The following is a 21,168-nucleotide window of genomic DNA, read 5'->3' as shown; positions in this document are numbered from 1 at the left end:
TCCATCTGTAGGGGCTAAGAGCATATTCTGTTTAATTCCCTACAATCCTACAGAGAAACAGTGGCAATCCTAGGTGTGGGCAGAAGTGGGCTTCTTACTCCAGTAATGGAAATTTACAAGAGCTGGTCCTATATTAAAAAAGATACCTTAGGATAGATGTTTTAATTCAGTAGCTATTGCTTTCACATAGTTCTGCATTAAAAAATTAATACTTGGTGTAATTTTTTTTATTACATGCTCTACTTTGACCACTTAATGTGACACTCCTCAAGTTCTGCTAGCCCCATCCTTGATGGATTTGGCAGACAAACTTTTAAAAAGTGAATACCCCACTCCTATGGTATCAGAATTCCAGGATGAGGAGGACAAAGTGGCAGCTTTGCAACTACAGCTGTAGTGGGAGAAGTGGCAGCTGCAAATTTTTAGTATAGTGAAATGAGCAGGTAGGAAAGTAAGTTTCTGTTTGGCTAGATTTCTGTAAAACCCTGTTAAAAGGAAAACAACTTTTGCAGGAAAAAAAAAAAGGTAACCTAGGAGTTGTAGAATGTGCAAAGCTTTTCTCACTATACATCTTCATTTAAGGGAAAAAAAGTGTTTCTCCTACACAAAGAACCTTCTTTTAGCTCCCACCAAGAGACTCAAGTCAGAATTAACCAATGGCAGCTGTCAAAGCAGACTACCACAATTTACACCCATCTGTGTAAGTTGGGCTGAACTGTGTAAGTCTGGTTAAAAACCATGTTACCAATCAACTTTCAAATCCATTGCCTTACTGTTGTTTTGACTATGTAGATGGAGCTTAATATTGGGAAACAATTGCATCTGAAGACTGCTTCATGATACATTGTTACTCATATACCTTATCTGATATTTTTGGTTTGACTTAAGCAGAGTTAGCATGTAGATAAACTGTGCCTTTCACATGGAACTTAAAATGCCAACAGCTGGAGTCAGGGCAAGAAGCTTTTAACATTTTCTTTACCACCTCTGAGCCTGGGCACGGTTACAGTAGAGTTTACAGCAGTGCAGCTGTGCCTCGGTAAGCTCTCTAATGTAGCTGCTCTAAGCCAACGGGAGAAAGCTCTCCTGTCAGCTTAACTTCTCCAGCCCCCACGAGCAGCAGAAGCTATGTCAGTGGGAAAAGCTGTCCCCCTAACATGTGCCGATGTGGACAGCGCTATGTCAGTGTAAGTTATGTCATTCTGGGAGGTATTTATTCACCCCCCTGAGCAATGTAAATTATGCTGACATAAGCTGTAGTGGAGACATAGCTTGTCTCCGCTACCGGTGGGATCAATGCTGTGGCGATCAATCCACCAGGGGTCGATTTAGCGGGTCTAGCGAAGACCCGCTAAATCGACCATTGATCACTCTCCCATCGACTCTGGTTCTCCAGCGGAACGAGAAGAGTAACGGGAGTTGACAGGAGAGTTTCTCTCCTCAAACCCCTGGTAAGTAAATCTAAGCTACGTTGACCTGAGTTACGCTACTAATGTAACTCAAATTGCATAGATGGACTTTTCCCCATAGTGTAGACCTGCCCTTAGACTGAAACCATTGCAGTTAGAATGTAACTTCTCTACAAGACTTTATAAAATCTAAAAGTTTTATTATACATTTCATATTCGTAGACTACAGCTTTGTATAAGTAACAAGACATCTGTACAAACTTGCTCACTTAAAATTGTGATCTAATCCCAAGATTTACTATAATTCATCTATATCAACTGAGGGGTTACAATAAGCAGGGGCTGACAAATCTAGTAATCAGTCAAATAATTCACATATTGCTTATCTTTTTACACCAGAGATTCTCAACATGCCTTCAGATAATGGACTTCACAATGGAGTTCAGGAATCAAAGAGTTTAAATAGAAACTACTGCTGGGTAGCAGGACTGCTTTTATAACGAACAAGCACAACAACAGTTACTCCTTACTCTGTTACCTTAAAGTGATTTAGATGTATTTATCTGAGCTCTACTGAAATTCCCATGAAATCTGAATTCAGAATAGTCTACAGTATCACTGCCTACACAAATATACTGTTAAATTTCCTTGGTACACAGGACACAGGCTGAGCAAGACATTCTTATGGCATAACAGTAATGTGAAATTTTGACAAGCATACAATTACATAGCAAATTTGTTAGCCAAATGTTCTTTGCCTCAGAACTCCACAAGGGGGTGCAAAAGGGCTTCTCAACGACATCCAACAAATGCCTCATTGTATTTGGACAGAGATTCCTTTTTTACAGAACTGTGTTTGGGATCTTTTTTCTGCTTGAAAATTGGAGAATTCAGAAAACACATATCCGTAAATGGATCTCCTCTTCTGAGCTTCCTGTCAAAATAATTTAGAAAAGAGTTATTCTTGCACAGCTTTAGATGTAACAAAATGTAGTTTTCAACCAGAAAGTTACATTTAACAATTTTACTTGAGCAATTCAAAATTATTAAATTTCTCACCAAAGCCTTTATTTCCAATCAAATAAAATCCTAAATTCTAAATGTAAGAAAATTTTAGTACATTAACCTGGACAATAAAATAAGATACTAACCCGCTGATACTTGGTTCCTTGTAATTCACATTAATAGTACACCTGCGTTTGTGGCTGGGAATTCCTGGTTTTTCATCAATACTTAAAAATGGATGAGAGATTCTACTTTTTGTATCAGAAGATGAAGATATGTTGGTGACATCACAGAGATGAAGACGAGAAGTCTGAGAAGCCTCAGGTTTCCCTGCTGAAAAAATTGAATGGATACTTTTTTGCATTGCTATGCTACCCGTTATTTGTTTAAAACTAATTTGCACAGTACTTATTGAGACAAGGATCAAAAGTTTTCTCTGGGGGAAACAAAGCTTAATGTAGTTTCGTCTAATAAAGGAATTTATTCCCTAAATCAGATTGAGCATGGGGCAGACCAAATTCCTATGTTCTCAAGCAAAACTACTCTGTTGAGAGAAGCAAAGCAAACTTCCAACTCGCCAACTTCACAAAGTGCTTCAAACCTTGTCCAGGCTGAACTACCTCTAAAGAAGAAGAGAGGGCAATTTCATTTCCATACCCGTTCGAACTTTAGCCTTAACTGCTAGTAAACCATGCTAGTTCTGGGGACATCTATCCATTAAACCAGCGGTTCTCAAAACTTTAGCAACCCCAGGACCCCCATTTGGGTACCTCCCCTGAATGCACAAATTCTGGGGCTGCGCTGCTTTCAGAGTCCAGCTCTGAAGGCAGCAGCCATGGAGCTTCCTGCAGCCACGGGAGATTTCTGGAGATGTAGGTGAGTCTGATCTCTCCTGTGCTGCTGGGAACCTTCATAGCTGGCAGCAGCCACAGAGCTTCTTGCAGCTGGGGGAGGTACCTGGAGGTGGATCTGATCTCCCCACAGAGAGTGGCTGTGCAGGGGAAGAAGTCATCCTGTCCCTCCCCAGCCTGGCGGACAAGCAGCTGAAGCCCAGAGACCGGTAGGTGCTCCCGGCTGACTCCCCTCTAATAGCTAGATTTCATGGGGGAGGTCTGATTTCATGGTCTGTGATGTGTTTTTCATGGCCATTAATTTGGTAGGGCCTTAACTATCACCATGCCCCTTGTCAAACTGTTCCAATTCAGTTATCCTATTAAAACATCACCCCTTATTTCTAGTTTGAATTTGTCTAGCTGCAGCTTCCAACCATAGGCTCTTGTTATACCTTCTTCTGCTAGATTAAAGAACCATCTATCTGAAACTTCTTCCCCCAAGTCGGTACTTGTAGACAGTGAACAAGTCACTTCAACCTTCTGTTGGATATATTAAATAGATTAAGCTTAAAGTCTTTCAGGGTAAGTCATGTTTTCCAGACCGCTAATAATTTTTAGCTCTTTTTTCAATACTTTCCAGTTTTTAAACATTTTGGAGGTCTGGACACCAAAACAGAACCCACCCCATTCCAATGCTGGTCTCATTAATTTCATATTCAGAAATAATACTACCTTTCTCTAAGTCTACTTGATATGTCCCTGCTTGAACATCGAAAGATCACAGTAGCCTTAACTACAACATTGCACTGGAAGCACATGTTCTTCTGGCTATCACATGACCCCTAAATACTTATCAGAGTCACTGCATCCTAGGATATAGTTTCCCATCATAAGTGTGACCTAGTCTTTTTTCCTAGATGGATAACTTTGCATTTGGTGGTATTAACACATGTTCAAATGAGCCCACTTTACCAAGCAATCCAGATCACTCTGCATAATTGACCCCTCCCCATCATTATTTACCACTCTGTGTCATCTGCAAATTTTACCATCAATTATCTTCTTCTTTCAGATCATCCACACAGACATTGAACAACACTGGACCAATAACTGATTGCTGTGGAAAACTATTAGCAATGCTCCCTTTAGATGATGATTCGCCAGTTACAATTACATTTTGAGATCTACCAGTTAACCAGTTTTTAATTCATTCACTATAGACTACCTGATTTTGTATATAGTACTAATTTTTAATCAGAATGTCACACAGGACTACATCAAATGGCTTAAAGAAGTCTTAAGTATATTATGTCAAAGATAATCTAAATACATGAAAAATTGAACTCTAATTTATCAACAAGCTTGTAAACTCATTGAAAATATCAAGTTTGTTTTATGGAAAACAGGTCCTGTCACACAATGTTGCTTGGCATTATTTATGTTACCATTCTTTACTGATTGCATTCCATATTAGCCTTTCCATGACTTTGCCCAGGATCAATGTCAGGTTAACCTACTCAGGTCATCCTATTAATTCTTTTGAAATATTGACACATTTGCTTGTTTCCAGTCTTCTGGAACTTCCACAGTAAGCAACAATTTTTTAAAATTCAACATCAGGGGTTTTAGAACTTCAGTTTGATCTCAAGTATCCTGTTGAAGTTGATCATACCACACCAACTACTAACTGATGTGGGGGTGTTCAAGAGCATTACCTTTAAAAAAGAATAATGGAACTTCAGAGATTTTTATTTTGTGGTTGTACAGCACCTAACACAATGGAGTCAGTGACCAGCGCTCATAGGTGCTACAGTGACAAACTAGTCAGAGATGGAAAGCAGCAAGCAACAAACAAACAAAAGTACCTTTAACAAAATTGCAATATGTATTTCCAGAGGAAGAATTCTCATCTACTTTTGGTACTGTATCCATAGCACATAGAAGAGAATGTGATTTTACTTCATCTACTTTCATCATAGTGCTTGCCTGAATGTTGATTTTCCTGATCAAGGAGGTAGTATCCACTGGAGTATTTTCAACAGTGCCTGCAATTTTAAACAGATTTTTAGAACCACCACTGGTTTGTGCACTTTATTAGTGCCCCAAAATTTCCTTAATGCAGAGTCAAGATAGCTTAGTAGCGCCTTGTGCCTTTCCCGAACCTCAAGTTATCTACACTCAAACCTCTGAAAGCAAGGAAATACAAAGTTAAGGTAAATGCCACCTCTGAAACAACCCTAACTCTGCTGTCCCTGAGAGATGCCCCAATATGCCAACAACATAATCCTTTGTATCCCCCTTGTTCCCACTCCATCCCAAGACCAACCTCTTAATCCCCTTCCCTACCATCCATCCCCATTTATCCCATCTTCCCTTAATGCCACAGCCCCCCTCCTCCTGATACATCTTCCTCCCTACACTGCTTCACTTTCCCTTCAATGTGTTCTTCCTTACTCCAGCAACCCCCCCATAGTCCCTAGATCTGCTCCAAAAAAAGTTGAGAGAATCTGGAAATGTTATGAGCTGTTCATATTAGAGGAGCTGTGTATCATGAACCTCTTTACCAAGCAACCCTGCAGCTGCTTTCCTTTGATCACACTCAGTTCCACTGGCTAGGATAATTACTCTAACTGCTTATTGTAATCTTTCATATTACCTCAATTTAATTAATGTTAATTTCCTTGACAATACTTCTAAAGTAAAATCACAGTCCACATGTAGCTTTTAGAGCACTTTAAAATGTCACTCAAACCAGAAATTTTGGTCTCATGGCAAAATTTCCAAAAGGCGCCCCTGCAGAAAGAGGCAGTGAGCAAGGAACATACACAACCCATATTCTCTAAAGGCTGCCAAGGGTAGGGCTCTCAGTGCTTGGGTATAGCTGAGGTTCAATGATCACAGCATGTCTCCTTGAGCCACCCAATTACTGTGACAATCATCTGCCTGGAAGTTTTTTGATTGGTGGTAAAGGTTTAGTCTTCCTGCACATGCATGTTTCATTCTCTTTGTTTTGAGCTAATCACACTCCAACTCAGAATTCCTAGCTTAACTTTGAATAAATTCAGTATAACCCACCCAAAGGACAGTGCGTGCCATGCATTAACTGAGATAAATCCTGAGTGGCTAAACTCAGTTTGGGGAGGATTAGAGCCATAGTTTGAGGAGCAAACTATATTAGAACCAGGGTGATTTTAAAAAGGGGAGGGGTGGGTCCTGTATCTCAGGAACCCCTTCCTCAAATGACTTCAAATTTGGACCACTAACCCTACCCTGTACCCACATGAGGCAGGGTAAATTTCAAGAGAATCCAAGTAAGCAAGTGGATTTTAGTATTTAGTAGAGTTTTCTTTTAAACAGAAAACATGCACATTTAAGTGAAACCAGAGCTACTGCTGTCCTGTAATTACTCGATTATAGTAACAATAGTAGGTAAAGAAAGTAGTGTGATTTTTTTTTTAAGCCGATGGCATCCTGTTAAGGTCTTAATTTTTTATAAAAACAAATTATTGCCTAGTACATCATAGCACAATTTATGCTACTTGTACTTTTGGATTTATCTTTTTGGTCTCCTGATTTCCCCCATCCCCAAAACACCTTCAAATACATCTGATTTGGGGAAAAAATTTACAAAAATGTATCATAAGAAATTTATTCCAATAACTTAATAGTTTTAAATGCTTTTAAAAATTTAGCTTGTTTAATTGACTAAAACAACGACAAACCACTACTAAATAGGAAAAAAAATAATGAAAAATGCTTTCCAAAAAGGTCGCTTACTGATCGATTTTTCATTTGATGTAGTATTCTTAGTCTCTCTTTCATTACTGGTTTTCTGTTGCTGGTACACCACAGATCTTTTAGATCGTGGTCTCATATGGACTGGACTTCCATCACTTTTGCACTGTGAACTCTTCCTGTATTTTGATTTACTCCTGTAAGGCACATACAGGCTGTCATCAGAATTCTCTTCTGAATCACTTGCTTCACTGCTCTGTGTTTTCAGTTCAGATGTATCCTCTCTTTCATCCATGTCATGATCACAATCATTCATCTTGTTTTGTCGGAAAGGTGTGATATGGACATTCTCCTCAAACTGAAAATCATAAGCTTTATTGGAGCCAACTGATAAATCCAGTTTCGCTTTGGAAGTTTGTTCTGCCTGGCTTCTCTCTCTTTTTGATCTTGTTCTGGAAGTCTTTTTACTTCCTTCCAATTGTCCTTTTTGTATTTTCTCTCTTCTTGTTTGAGAGTCTTCTCTGCTTTTAAGTTGAATTTGTTTAAGTTTATGTTCTGCAACTGAGCAGTTCAATTCAGTCAATGTATCTGCGTGATCCAACATTGGCTTCTTCTTTTCATTCAGTTGAGAAAGATTTGGCTCTATATTTTCTATATTACCTTTCTCTAGACTTCCCTCAAGTCTAGTTTCATCCTGTTTATGAAATTCTTTGCTCAAATAAGCCCTTTCTGAATTGTCTAGATTATGCACATGGATTTTCCTGTTTGAACAGTGACGCCTGGTAGATACAGTTTTTGGTAAGATATTACCAACTTGCCCATCCTCTTCATCTAAAGGAATATTTTCCAGGTTGGCCTCTAGGTTGTCCAGATGAAAATCAGATCTTTGTCCTTCTGAAGAAGAAGAAGATAATACATGTCAAATTAATTGTTATTGGAGGTGTTTAATTTGTTGGCAATTTTAGGCTTTTAACAAAGATGAACAATCTTAGAATTTTTTACAGGCAAGTATGAACCATGACACAAGGACAACCAAAGTTATCCCTTGAACGCAGCCTCAAAAAAGTAATTCATAGCCGGACTTGGACTTACTGAGGTTTTTTCCAAGCATATGGTGAAAGATTAGTTTTGTCTTGGAAGATACTAATAGCTTACACTCAATACTTTGCCTCCTGAGGGCTTTTGCAGCAGCTCATGCCTGTTTGTCAGATCAGATTTTTTTTTTTTAATGTTTGCATTTTAACAGTTATGTTTATATGCTAACAAAAAAACCCTTAGCCTGTATGCCAAGTTAGTTTAGTCTTTCAAATCATTCAGTAGGTAGTGAGAGTTAGTGTCTCAGAACAGGCCAGTTGTTTAAGAGATGCTGCCTTCTGATCCCTCCCCCTTTGTTTAAAAGAATTGTCCTTTCCTGGCATTTACCTTCATTTTGAGGCCCTTTTCACTAGGTTTTTACATCAGGACATCCCTCATACTACACACTCTCCAGAAATGAGAATATGTATGTACTCGTGAAAGAAGGAAAAATACTTAACCTGCTATTCTGCTTCTCTCAGAACATCTTGTAAAATTATCACAGAACCTCGGAATTTGGTGGCCTTTCATTTTTTTCCCTGTGGTACTATATCTGCATGTTAAGTTTCTTGGTGCCCCCTTTGAGTATAATATTTTTCAATCAAATGTTTGATGATTGGGCAGGGTTAATTAAGCCAACCACGAACTGACTGGAATGTTCAATGGTTCGTAGTTAGAGGTCCAAGGACACATAACCACTACTGCTGGGCTAGGTTGTTTCATATTCCAAAACACTATCACCACTCATACAAACAGAAAAAAACCTTTAGGGTTGGGGAGTTTTGCATATCTTTTAGAAGTCAGAATTCTACATTGAAGATATTTAAATCAGCAGTTGCTTCCCTTCTTACCCTCAGAAAGTATGCTGCATTTGTGTAGATCTAACATATGCTTTTATGATGGAGGAAGAGAGGAAGCTCTACTTTGAGTACATACAGAAGAGTTATAACCCTTACTTCAACATGTATGGCGAGACCCTCCCATGGAGGCATACGCTGTAAATTGGGATGGTCACCACCTCAAGGAATTTTTTAAAAGGTAATTTGAAAAATCCTTTGGTGATTTGCTGCTTTTTACTGTCTAGTTGCAGGAATTTTAAAATGTTGATCAGACAACTGAAAACTAATGATCTTACTTTATTTAAAATTGCCAACCTGCCACATAAAGTAACTCCTCACTTAACGTCATCCTGGTTAACGTTGTTTCGTTGCTAATCTATTAGAGAACAGGCTCGTTTAAAGTTCCGCAATGCTCCCTTATAAGTCATTCGGCTGCTTGCTTTGTCCATGGCTTGCAGGATTCTCTGGAAGAGCAGCCCGTCCTCATGGGGGCTTGGAACCAGGGTGAGCTGCCAACCCCCCCATTAGCCCCTCTAAGTTCCCTGTAAGTAGGTGTGTGGCTGTGCTCCCGCCCAGCAGGCTATCAATTGCCACAGTTCAGGTGTCCCTCCCCCACTATGTGCTGCTCCTGCCCTCTGCCTCGGACCTGGCTCCCAGGAGCCTCCTGCTTGCTGTGCGGGGGGGGGGAGAGGGGTGCTGATGTCAGGGTGTCCTCCTCCCCTTGCTCTTGTACCCCATCTCCACAGGGGGAAGGGGTTAGGGAGAAACACACGACAGGGCTCAAGATGGAGGGAGCTTGCTGGAAGTTGCTGCTGTGTCTGAACTTGCTGATCTACTTAAAAGGGCAGCATACTTAAAGGGGCAACACGCATCTCTGTCACTCACACACACACAGCACTTTGGAAAGTCAGCTCCTGTGGAACTGTGCTTGCGCTGTCTGGAAGAGGGAGTGGTGCGCTCCAGCGGGATAGAGTGGGTTCATCACCACGTTCAGTTTCTGCAGGGAAGTGTTCGCAGCCATTGCCGGGCGTCTATTATGTTTCCTCCCTCCTGCCTCAGTCCATGCTGCCTTGTAGAGTGTGAGGCTACATTAACAACAACGTGTTAACCCTTGTGCTAGTGCTAGTTCATCATTTAGCCAAGTGCTAGTTCATCATTTAGCAGTGAGCATTCCCTGGGAAATATCCCACCCTCTTACTCTACCACCTCAACCAAGCTTCATGATCATCATTGCTGTGTACAGCATTAAATTGTTTATTTAAAATTGTTTAAAATCTATACTGTATATGTATATAATGTCTTTTGTCTGGTGAAAAAAGTTTCCCTGGAACTTCACCCCCCTATTTTACATTAATTCTTATGGGGAAATTGGATTCACTTAACATCGTTTCGCTTAAAGTAGCATTTTTAGGAACATAACTACAATGCTAAGCGAGGAGTTACTGTATATGACCTGAGCAGCATACTAGTTTAACTGTACCCATCAGCTGTATGATCTGACTCGTTTCAAGGGTCAGAATTTTGCAAGAGAAAATCAGAAGCAGGAAAAGAAAGATGATGGTTTAAGGAATCACTTTCAAAATCCTTAATTATGTTTTGAAAGTTACTTTCATCTGCTACTTCAATTTTAGGAGGAAGAACCATCACTAGTTTAAACCTAGGTTTAGTTACCTGTGTTTGTTGCCATTTTTTTAACTGAAGTGGCATTTTTAAAGGTCTGCCAGGAATCTGACATAGAATAAGATGCATTGTTTGTATCAGTATTATTCTCTACTTCACTTCCAAGCATTTCACCTTCTATGCTAGTATCTGCAACACGAACATGTGTAGGAAGTCCCCTATGAACAAGAGTTAGAGTTTATGTATCAGTCATACATTTTAAGATAATTCATTTTATTTGATTATTATAGCAGCTTCCTCCCCTTAATTCCTACTATAAAGACATTTTGTAATAATCTGAAAAAGTATTTCCCACAGCAATTCTGTACAAAACACCAACCCTCTCATTTGAGATCATCATCAAGGAGGTATGTCTTTGAATGTAAAATTAAACATTCTTTAACTTGAAAGTTTTAAGTCCATTTCTACCATCGTATTCTACCACCAATATGAAAATTTATCTACTTATAAAAGTGATGAGTTTCTTACAATGACTAACACTGGCAAAATTTATCTTTATCTCTAGAAAATGCTTCTGGAAGAGGTGACTGGAGTTTGAGTGCTAACTTGGTGATATGTACAGGATTGTGGTAACTTCATTCTAACGTCTATTTGTAAACATTTCAGCTTGCTCTTGAAAATCTGACTGCTGCATCTTTGCACACTACTATGTCTACTGAACAATTTCTTAAATTGAAACTTTTTGTGGATGAAGGAGAAAGGAGATGTGTTGAAATATAATAAAGATGTAATTATGAACTGGTCTAGCAGTAGTATGCTATGTTGCTATGTAGGAATTCAGGTAGGGTTTCTGAGCTCATGTCATGTCCTGGGACAACAAATATTGAGTACATTTAGAAGCAGTAGTCCTTCTCCCAAGAGCTAAGTGTTGAGCAGAGCAAACACTTCTAGATGTTCCAGGAGTAGTGTTCCTCAGATCTGGATTTTTGGGGGTGGGAATGGGAAAATTTGGGGCAGATAGTTTTTGGAGAGAAAAACCACTAAGCATCCTTGAAAGACTCCCCACCACCACAAAAAAGTGACATTTTCATTGGCTAAACATATAAACAGGACTCCCAAAACCAAGATTTTGCTTCAAAACAGACATTAATGGCAATGTATAGATACATTTTGTCAAACATCACTGCTTATCCCTCATCATTATTTCATGAGCAAACAGAAGGATGCTGATTAAGTTACTATAGTAGGCTTTATAAAGACAAAAATTAATGAATAAAAAAAAAAGCTGCACTTACAGAGAACCAGCTTGCCTTAAAATACTGGAGTCTTCATCTTCAAGAACTGAGGGACACATCCTCTTGTTCTGTAAAAGGAACAAATTGTACTGTGATGAAGTGGTAATATATAGATTGTTACAAAACTCTAGCAGAGTTAGGAGTTAAAGGGACACCATGACCTTGAAAAATCACATTTCTGCCTGAAAATTTTGTACCTATATTACATGTAACACACATTACTATAATTGATAAAAATGAGCATAGAATTTTCAGTTTGTTTGCTTTCACATTTGACAGCTTCTTGTGGATGGTTAATTTCACTGTTTCTCTCTTATTGAAAAAAACCTCAGACTTCAAACAGAGAAGCCTTTAATTTTTTTTTATAATAACTTAAAAAAATAGGATACACGATTTAAAGATACTAGAATATCAAAATTAATTCGGAAAAAATTGTGTGTGTTCTTTTAAGACAGAATTTTCTTCTTGGTTATAAATTCAGTTTAATACTGTGCCATCTTTTACAAACCCCTTTTGTTAAAGCTTGTTATACAAGTTGTCAGCCTAGAAATGTATATTTTTAAACAACAAATTGTTTAATATTAAAAGGTATTTTAGTAATCAAGTAATTAGAATAAATGATGACTGATTTCAATGCTTTTCCTTCCAGCTTTTGGACAACAGGAAAGCTGCAAACATGATAAGCCAAATGTGGCACTAGATTTTTTTAAACAGATCATGCCTTTAGGATGATTGTGGAGGGAAAGTGATGAAGAATTTGTCACAAAAAATAAAGCAAACTGTCAAAAAATGTGAATTCAGGTGGGCAAGTTTTCAAAGTTGGAGACAGGCACCCGGGAGGGGGAAAAAAAAATAGCGTGCATATAGTCTGTGCCTACATACTTTTTCTGAAACTGGAAATCTGATAAATACCTGTGCGTACACGTATAAGACCAAGGTTTTATAGCATACATGCTGTATCTTACTTGGAAAATTTAGCTGAAAGTTTAAAATTTACCTAATAAGTGACAATTTTCTGAGAATGAAGATTTAGAAAAACCTAGAATCCAAAGGGATATGTAGTATCCCTCCAGATACCAATTTTAGAAAAGTCAAACTGAAAATGTGGGAATAAAATCTTGACTGCTATGTTATTGTAATAGTTAGTAGTTCTATAAACTTGTAAAAAATAGTCATAACAGATTGCCATCCATTTTTAATAACTGTTCATATCCTCTTGGATAATAGGATTTAAGTATTTGGCAAAAATATCTCTTAAAATGGGATAAAGGAAGAAAAACATACACTGAATATGTATTAAATATGCAAGAAACAGTCTTAAGTAATTGCATATCTTTAATTACTGTACTTCCTTATCACCTTATCCTCTGCACTGTTTCTTTTTGCAAAGGATTTTGAGATCTACAGGTGAAAAGTGCTGATAAAGAGTTAAGAATTATTATTTTGTTTGTAGATGATAAGTTCTGCCTCATATCTACAATTACACTGTAAGCGCCGCAGGGCAATGACTGTCTAGCTTATCTGTCTAAAAAACATCTAACATTCTGTGGGTGCTGAATTAATAATTGAGGGGGGGGGATATTTTGTAAACACCAAAAGTGACTTAGGAACACAGGTCCCACTGAAAGCTAATGGGACTTATGCTAAGTCACTTTTAAAAAACCTATCCAAGAACCAAAAAAACCCACAATGCACAAAAATACATGCAAATCTAAGAAAAATATAGGCTGGACTTACAAGATCAGTGGAACACAAATCCTGAGCTGGACCAAGAAGATCAGCTGTATCGAGCAGGTTTTGAACAACTTTAGAAATAATCTTGCTCAAGATCAATGATCTGGTCTAATGGAAGGAGAAGAGCAAACAATTTTACTCCAATTCTATTCGAAATAAGCAATGTAAAACACTCTCATACTATTAGGTTACTTCTCTCTTTTTTAAGTGCACCATGTGTACTATGCTATACAAAGAAAAGAGACAATAACCAAACAGAAAAGAATCAGTTACAGCTTGCAGAAGAAAAGTACATTTTTTTCATTCAAAAAAAAAATTAGTTTCACAATATTTGGGGTTTTCATATTTTCACTGAAAACCCAAAATCAAAATTTTTTTAACAGGAGGAAAAAAATGTCCTGACTTGCTCTATTAATGCTGGTGCTTAGGTAAGTACCTTTATAAATATGTATGAAGTTGAATAGTATTAAAAGGGGAGGGGAAAAACAGAAAAGTAAAAGATATTTAGACAGCTAGGAAATACCCGAAACCATTATAACAATTAGAGCTGGCTGAAAGTGAATTTCTGGTTTGGGAGAAATGTGGACATTTTTAATTGTTTTTAATTCTGGTTTTCTTTGGAATAAAATTTTCTTTTTGAAATTTCCACAAACTAGAAATTTAAAAAAATAAATAATTTTAGAAACACCAGTACATATGGTGGTTCTAAAACAGAGTATGTTCCTGGAACCCAGGGCCTGCTGCCTTAAATTGACATGATTCTTGTCATTTTCACCTTGCTGAAGATGTTTCAGTCAACATCTTCCAGAGTCTGCTGCTCTGGGGCAGCCCTACCATGAAGTCCAGGGTTTCCAGATTCCTGGGCCAGCTAGAGAATTTGGAAGTGGTGAGGTTGCCTGGTCAGAGCAGTCCACATGCCACAGCAGTCCCAGAGCTGTGGACCCTGGAAGCTATTCCCAGGACTTCAAGGCTCTGTCACAGGTAGCATTGAAATACTAACATGGCACGCTGCGCTGAAGCTTTGGACCCTAGAAACTTGAGGTTCCCGTCCATGGGGCAGCCCACTCTGATGGGGCTCCCTTGGAGCCATGGATCCTGGAAGCCATTAGGTCCATGACTCTTGGACAGTCTGCATGGCAAGGCTGACCTGGAGCTGTGGATCCTTTAGAAACCCAGGGGCAGTCCACATGACAGGACTGCCACAGACCCTGGAAGCTAGGGCTACCAGCATCCCGATAAGCTGGGTTTCATTGGAACTCTGCCTGTGATTTGATGAAAGTTCACTGAAATTGTACCATCTGCAAACCTTTTGTGTTCAAGGAATCAGTGTTTTCCAACTGAACTGTTTTGTCAGAAGTTTTCTAACAATGGCTAAGGAGACGATTTAGTCACGGAGGTCACAGATTCACCTCCGTGACTTCTTCGATTTCAGCCCCTGCTATGGCCGCCAGCTGCTGTGGCTGGAGCTATCAGCCCCCATAGGTTATTTTTATAAAAGTCATGGACAGGTCATGGGCTTCCATGAATTTTTGTTTATTGCCCGCAACCGGTTCATGACTTTTACTAACAATAACTGAGACAAAAATCTTAATCTTAACAATAGTTTTTGATAACTCATTCAAATTGAGTTAGATGTGTAAAACAAGCTCATGGATTGAAAGGTAGCCAAGTAACCATAAATGGGTGGTGATAAACAAAATATCGAAGTGTGGAAAGAGATGAGAGAGATATATCACAAGGACGGGTTACCTTTAATTGGAGTTGCAGGGTGCTAAGCACTTCTGAAAAGTCAGGCCATTTATATAGGTGCCTAAATAAGGATTTAGGAGCCTAATTTCAGACACCTATTTTTGAAAATCCTGACCTTAGTTTTTGAAATCCTTTCACAGATGTATACACTTTGGAGCCAGATTCCATCTAATAAATAAATGTGGTTCCAACTGATTTTAACAGGAGCCCTTCACAGTGGGCACAATTCAGCTCTTGGTGTTGCATTTGATTTTTATGCACAGATGATTTATTTTCAACATTTCTAATTAAAACTGAAGTACTGATTGTTGTTTAAGTTTGACTGAAACTGAAGTACATTGATCACGCAAGTATATCTTCCAAAGAAAGTGTTTAAGTTAATCACTGATTCAGCTCATGATGTTGGAAAGCACTGTTTCTGGTTCCATCAACAAAAAGGTTTTGTGAAACATATGTACAAGAAATTTTCGCCATGCAGAACTTCAGCAAATTCTAAACTAAGTTTTAACCCAGGTAGGACTTTCAGGCTGGGAAGAATGATGAAAAAAAAGGAAGGGAAAGGTTCAGTTTAAACATTTACTAGTAAATCTTTCCCTACTGAAAATCCCCCCAGTAAGAGTTGGATTAAACAGTTGATTTTGAGAGTTGCTGAGCACCCCTCATCTTGAATGGATTTCTACTAAAATTGTGGCTGCTGCACACCTCTCAGAATCAGGCCCTAAAACTGTTATTGTCTATTACAGTGTTTCCCAAACTTGGGACGCCGCTTGTTCAGGGAAAGCCCCTGGCAGGCTGAGTCGGTTTGTTTACCTGCCGTGTCCACAGGTTAGGCCAATCACGGCTCCCACTGGCCACGGTTTGCTGCTGCAGGCCAATGGGGGCTGCAGGAAGCAGCGCAGGCCAAAGGAGGGGCTTTCCCTGAACAAGCAGCATCCCAAGTTTGGGAAACACTGGTCTATTATCAGGGATTTTGACACCGATCTTGCAAAGATTCAGGCATATGCTTGCCTCTATCCATTTTAAGTAGGCCTATTGCCTTGAATGGGGCTATTCAGTACGTAAAACTTTGCAGTATTAAAGCCTTTCAGAGTTCAATCTATTTCTTACTAGAATAGAAAGATGTAATTGCAATGAAAATACCTCAACAGGTTCTTTTGCTTGCTGTGAGTTAAGATTTCTTTGTAAAACAAATATCTGAAACTTCAGAGACTGATACTCTTTCTTTAAATGCAGAATGATATCTTGGGCTTCTTTTGTTTTGGCTTTTTCCTCTTGCAAAGCTAGAGCTAGTGCTCGATTGTTTGCTTGCAAGCTTTTCAGTTGCCCAGAACTGTTGGCTGTAAGAAAATAAACAATACTTAGAAATGATAAAAACCAAGCTTATGGAAAAATTGTGAAACAAAATAGTAAAGCATCTTACTTGCTATTTTGCATTTTATAGGCAAGACCTGGTTTGTTTTACCCAACTTTGCCCATTTTTGATTTCTTTTCTCTTTCATTCGTTCTTTTATGTCTTCCAGACTGTCCTTAAAGGGCCTTTTCAAGCACTTTTCTCCACCCATCTTCTACCTAAGGAAATGTAAGTGCAAAGAACTGATTAAAATATTTCAGAATATGTACTTGCAAGCAGCCGTTTACAGGACTGCACTATGAAAAAATCCATTCTAGCTGAATCAGTTTTACAAATGAGTTCAGATAATAGATTCCTCACCACAGACACAGCTATATTTATAAGATGTGAGATTTAGCACCGTTATTAAGAGCTAAATGTAGTTAACACACTTTAGGAGATACTTGAAAAACAGTGACTTACAGCTTCACTATGTTGCTTGATTGAACTGGAACTTTCCACCTGAAAATGTTGTGCCTACTATTGTTACAAATAATGCCTGAGAGTAATAGAGAGAGGGTTTTTTTTGTTTTTGTTTGTGTTTGTTTGCATTTGACAGCAATAAGAACAGCCATACTGGGTCAGACCCAAGATCCATCTAGCCCAGTATCCTGTCTTCCAACAGTGGCCAATGCCAGTGCCCCAGAGGGAATGAACAGAACAGGTAATCATCAAGCGATCCATCCCCTGTCGGCCATTCCCAGCTTCTGGCAAACAGAGGCTAGGGACTCTATCCCTGCCCATCCTGGCTAATAGCCATTGATCGTCCTATCCTCCATGAATTTATCTAGCTCTTTTTTTTGGAACCCTGTTGTAGTCCTGGCTTTCACAACATCCTCTGGCAAGGATTTCCACAGCTTGACAGTGTGTTGTGTGAAAAAAATACTTCCTTTTGTTTGTCTTAAACCTGCTGCCTATTAATTTCATTTGGTGACCCCTAGTTCTTGTCTTATGGGAAGTAGTAAATAACACTTCCTTTTTTATTTTCTCAATTGTGTAAAGTCAACTTTACTGTTTTGTTGATGGTTAATTACATTATTCATGAACTGCTCTGGGGGAGCTCAAGAGTACAGCTTTTCAAATAACTGATTATTCAACTAACTGAGAGGACAGGTCAGAAAAGTTGAAAAAAAATCAGATTGGGTTGAACCAAAATTGAAGAATTCCAATCTTGTTGGTAAAATTGACAAAGTCACTTCCTGATTGAACTAAACATTTTGTTTCTGGACATTTTTAAAAGGCTAGATTCACAATGGAGGAGGAGGAGGCAGCAGTGATGACTTGAATAACCATTGAGTTAGAGTATGATGATAGCCTGGTGGTTAGAACACTCACCTGAAAGTTGTGAGACCCATTTTCATGTTCCTGCTTCAGGGAGGGGGGAACAAAACATGGTCTCCCACATACTGGATGAGTTTTCCTAACCATAGGGCTAAAAGCGATAGGAGACAGCATTTCCTCCTCTGGCTGTTTTGTGAATGGTACCAGACTCCTCTTGTGAGTCTAACCCTGCCCCCACACCAATAAAAAAATTGAGGGGTCCAAATTATTAGTATCAAAGTCATGGATAGTATTGGGGCAACTGAAACAGCATATTTAACCAAATAAATTATTTGTCCAAAACGCTTTGCCCAGCTCTACTCATGAGTGCTCTTTCCTGGGCTCTAAAGGTATGTCTACGCTGCAGTTAAACATCTGCAGCTAGTCCAGGTCAGCTAAATTCAGGTTCATGGGGCTCAGGCTAAGGCAGTGGTCTCCAAACTATGGGGGCACAGAGGAACATTTGGGGGGAGGGAGGTGGCCTGGGGGGCTCAGGCCAGCCCTCACAGGGGGTGGGGAGGAGGTACCACCCAGCTCTGCTCTGCCCCCAGCTCCTGGCCATGGTTCCGCTCCCAGCCTCGCCCCCAGCCTCTGTCTCCGGGCTTAGGCCCTGCTCCCAGCCACAGCCGCAACCTCACCTCCAGCCCCGAGTGCAGCTTCGCTCCCGGCCCCAGCCTCAGGATGCAGCCCTGCTGTCAGCCCTGGCTCCTGACTGCAGCTCCTGGGGGTGGGGGATACAGACAGATCACATTACAGGTAAGGGGAGAATGCAATGTAAAGTTTGGAGACCATTGGGCTAAGGGGTTGTTTAATTGCAGTGTAACGTTCAGCCTAAGCTCTGGGACCCTCCCCCCTCACGGGTACCCCAGGAGTACATCTATATTGAAAAAAAAACCACTGGCTGTCAGTTTCAGAGCTTGGGTCTACAGTCTTTGGCTCAGGCTATGGCACTAAAAATAGCAGTGTAGACATTCCTGCTTGGCCTCTGAAACCCAGCAAAGTGAATGGGTCTGAGGCCAGAGCTGGAACAACAACATTGCTATTTTTAGCACCAGAGTACAAACCCAAGCCTGTAGACCTGGGCTCTAGGCTCACTGCTATGGCAGGAGGGATTTTTTTTATTTGTTTTTTTGTTGTGGTGGCGGTGATTTTTTTTTCCTCTTGTAGATGTACCCTAAAAGAGAGTGGTAGAGTAAAACTGAAAAAGCAGCCTATGGCTCTTATGTGTGCTTATGATCAGTGAAGCTGAGCACAGTTGGTGGTGGTCTTATGAGAGTAAAGGTTTTCCTCCTGTCTCCCATTTAAAAAATGAGGGCATACTAGTTAAAGTGCATGATCAGAAAATTGATTTTTTTCAAAAATTAGTCAATTAAAAAGCACTGACAGTGCCTCTTTACGCATGAGAGAGAAACCTGCAGTGGGCCAGGAGGCCAGAGGAGCTGCCAGCTTTGGTTAATTTTCTCCAAAGGGTATAGCTACAATGCATGGTAAACCCCATCTGTGGGACACAGGCTTTCAGAGTTTGTGTTTCCAAACCCACACTTGAGTGTCCACATTGCAGTGTACACCTGGCTTCACAATTTCTGGACCTGGGTCTCACAACCATGCTAGTGCATCCATCCTGCATTACACAGACCTTTTGACTCCGGTCTGCAGCTTGACCTGCAACCACACACTTCAAAACGGCAGGGCTTGGATCGGCGTCACACAGGGGCACCCGGGCTCTGCCCCAGTAGAGTGCTCAGACCTCAGGCCAGCTTGATTTGTGTGGACGGAGGAGACTTGGGCTAGTCAGAGCCGGGTTCAGTGCGCGGCGCCGGGTAACCACCCCCAAAGCTAGAGGGGAGCCTGGAGTCCCCAGGAAGCAGCCCCCGTGTGTCTAAGAGGGGCTCGGCGCGCAGGACCCCTTCCTTCTCAGGGCACCGAGGCAGCTGTGGAAGAGACCAAGGGCCCTGGGCAGCGGCGCACGCCGCAAGCGCCCATCACAGCCCGGCCCCGCTGCGCCGCGACTCCCCACGCGCTCCCGGGGCCAGGCGTGAGGGCGGGCCACGAGCCGGGACGGGACGCGCTACAACGACCAGGCTACGTCTCCGCGGCGGGCCGAGTTTTACACGCCCCGCCAACTCGCTTCCCCCACGGGCCCTACGCGGCCCGGGGAGACTAGAGCTACGGCCTACCCGTGGGGATACAGGAAGCGAAACCCCAGGCCGCCGCCGCCGCCCCTCCCGCATCGGGCCCCATCCCCCTGCCATTGCCCCGCATACCGGCCGCCGCTTCTTGCTCACTCGCGCGCTCTCGTTTATCTCCGAATCTGACCTCAACGGACTCCGGCGCTTAGACCGTTGGTCTCCTTCCTCGCTTCCGGAATCTTCCTAGTTCGAAATTCTCCGCTTCCTCCGCCCATTGGCTGGACGTCCCGCGACAAGCTGTGCGTGACGTCATCGCGCAAATGGGTGCGGCGAAAGTGCCAATGTTGCTGTTATCATCCGGGTTCTTCTGCTCCGCTGCTGTCACCTGTTGCTGCCCCGCCCCTTGGTTGAGTACGGCCTCCTCGGTGCTCCTAAGAGCCTCGCGGCCACAGCTACGTACGATATACGGTGGAGTCCCACGCGGGGGCGGCCGGCGCTTCAAGGTGGCTGCGCCTGCGCCACAGGCCTGGCACCAACAGCTACTGACAGAGCCTAGCCCGCACATGGCTCACTGGAGCTCCTGCCCCCTCAGTACCCACCCTGCAGCCCGCCAGACCCTCCTGGTCCTGCCCTACGCTCTCTCCAAATCCTCCCTGTCCTGCCCTGTCTCCCCAGTACCCAACCCTGCACCCCACCAGACCCTCCCTGTCCTCCCTACCCCCTCTCCAAATCCACCCTGCCCTGCCCCCTCAGCTCTGCCCCATTCCAGACCCTCTCTGCCCTGCACTGCCCTGTGTCCCTCCGGACCCTCTCTGCCCTGCCCCCAGTCCTACCCTGTGCCCCTCCAGACCTGCCCTGCCCCCAGTCCTGCACCCTTCCAGATCCTCTACGCCCTGCCGGTACCCCTCCCTGCCCTGCATTTCTCCAGATCCTTTCTGCCCTACCCTGCACCCCTCTAGACCTTCCCTGCCCAGCCTCCAGCCCTCCCCCACACCCCTCCAGGTCCTCCCTGCACTGTACCCACACTCCTACCCAC

At 41.5% G+C, this 21,168-nt stretch overlaps 1 protein-coding gene across 4 annotated transcripts; it reads right to left on the bottom strand.

The window, feature by feature from the left end:
- Positions 1 to 1,451: 1,451 nt before the first annotated feature.
- SGO1 (shugoshin 1) lies at positions 1,452 to 20,488 on the bottom strand. Of its 4 annotated transcripts, none has more exons than XM_073333510.1 (11): positions 20,320 to 20,487; positions 18,642 to 18,724; positions 16,714 to 16,862; positions 16,434 to 16,630; positions 13,548 to 13,652; positions 11,811 to 11,878; positions 10,567 to 10,733; positions 7,025 to 7,876; positions 5,113 to 5,292; positions 2,561 to 2,747; positions 1,452 to 2,343 (listed from the first exon to the last, which is right to left on the bottom strand). In XM_073333510.1, the coding sequence occupies exons 3-11, from the start codon at positions 16,853 to 16,855 to the stop codon at positions 2,202 to 2,204; spliced, it is 2,040 nt and encodes a 679-aa protein (XP_073189611.1). In that variant the 5' UTR covers positions 16,856 to 16,862; positions 18,642 to 18,724; positions 20,320 to 20,487; the 3' UTR covers positions 1,452 to 2,201. The 4 variants fall into 4 exon arrangements, with proteins under 4 accessions (XP_073189611.1, XP_073189610.1, XP_073189612.1 ...); XM_073333509.1 differs by having other exon boundaries at positions 20,268 to 20,486; XM_073333511.1 differs by lacking the exon at positions 18,642 to 18,724 and having other exon boundaries at positions 20,268 to 20,488.
- Between the last annotated feature and the right edge of the window lie 680 nt (positions 20,489 to 21,168).

The sequence above is a fragment of the Lepidochelys kempii genome, chromosome 2 (assembly GCF_965140265.1).
Source record: "Lepidochelys kempii isolate rLepKem1 chromosome 2, rLepKem1.hap2, whole genome shotgun sequence".
In the NCBI taxonomy this organism is placed as follows: Eukaryota; Metazoa; Chordata; order Testudines; family Cheloniidae; genus Lepidochelys; species Lepidochelys kempii.
This window is presented reverse-complemented; position numbering and strand designations above follow the sequence as displayed.

Bases quoted from the DNA above. Each gene is read 5' to 3' on its own strand.
- SGO1 (XM_073333511.1), bottom strand. From the start codon at position 16,855: ATGGGTGGAGAAAAGTGCTTGAAAAGGCCCTTTAAGGACAGTCTGGAA. The intron at 13,653-16,433 runs GTATTTTCATTG...TCCTTCCATTAG, and splicing joins AAGCAAAAGAACCTGTTGAG to ACCAGATCATTGATCTTGAG. The intron at 2,748-5,112 runs GTACTTTTGTTT...CAATTTTTTCAG, and splicing joins ATATTGCAATTTTGTTAAAG to CAGGGAAACCTGAGGCTTCT.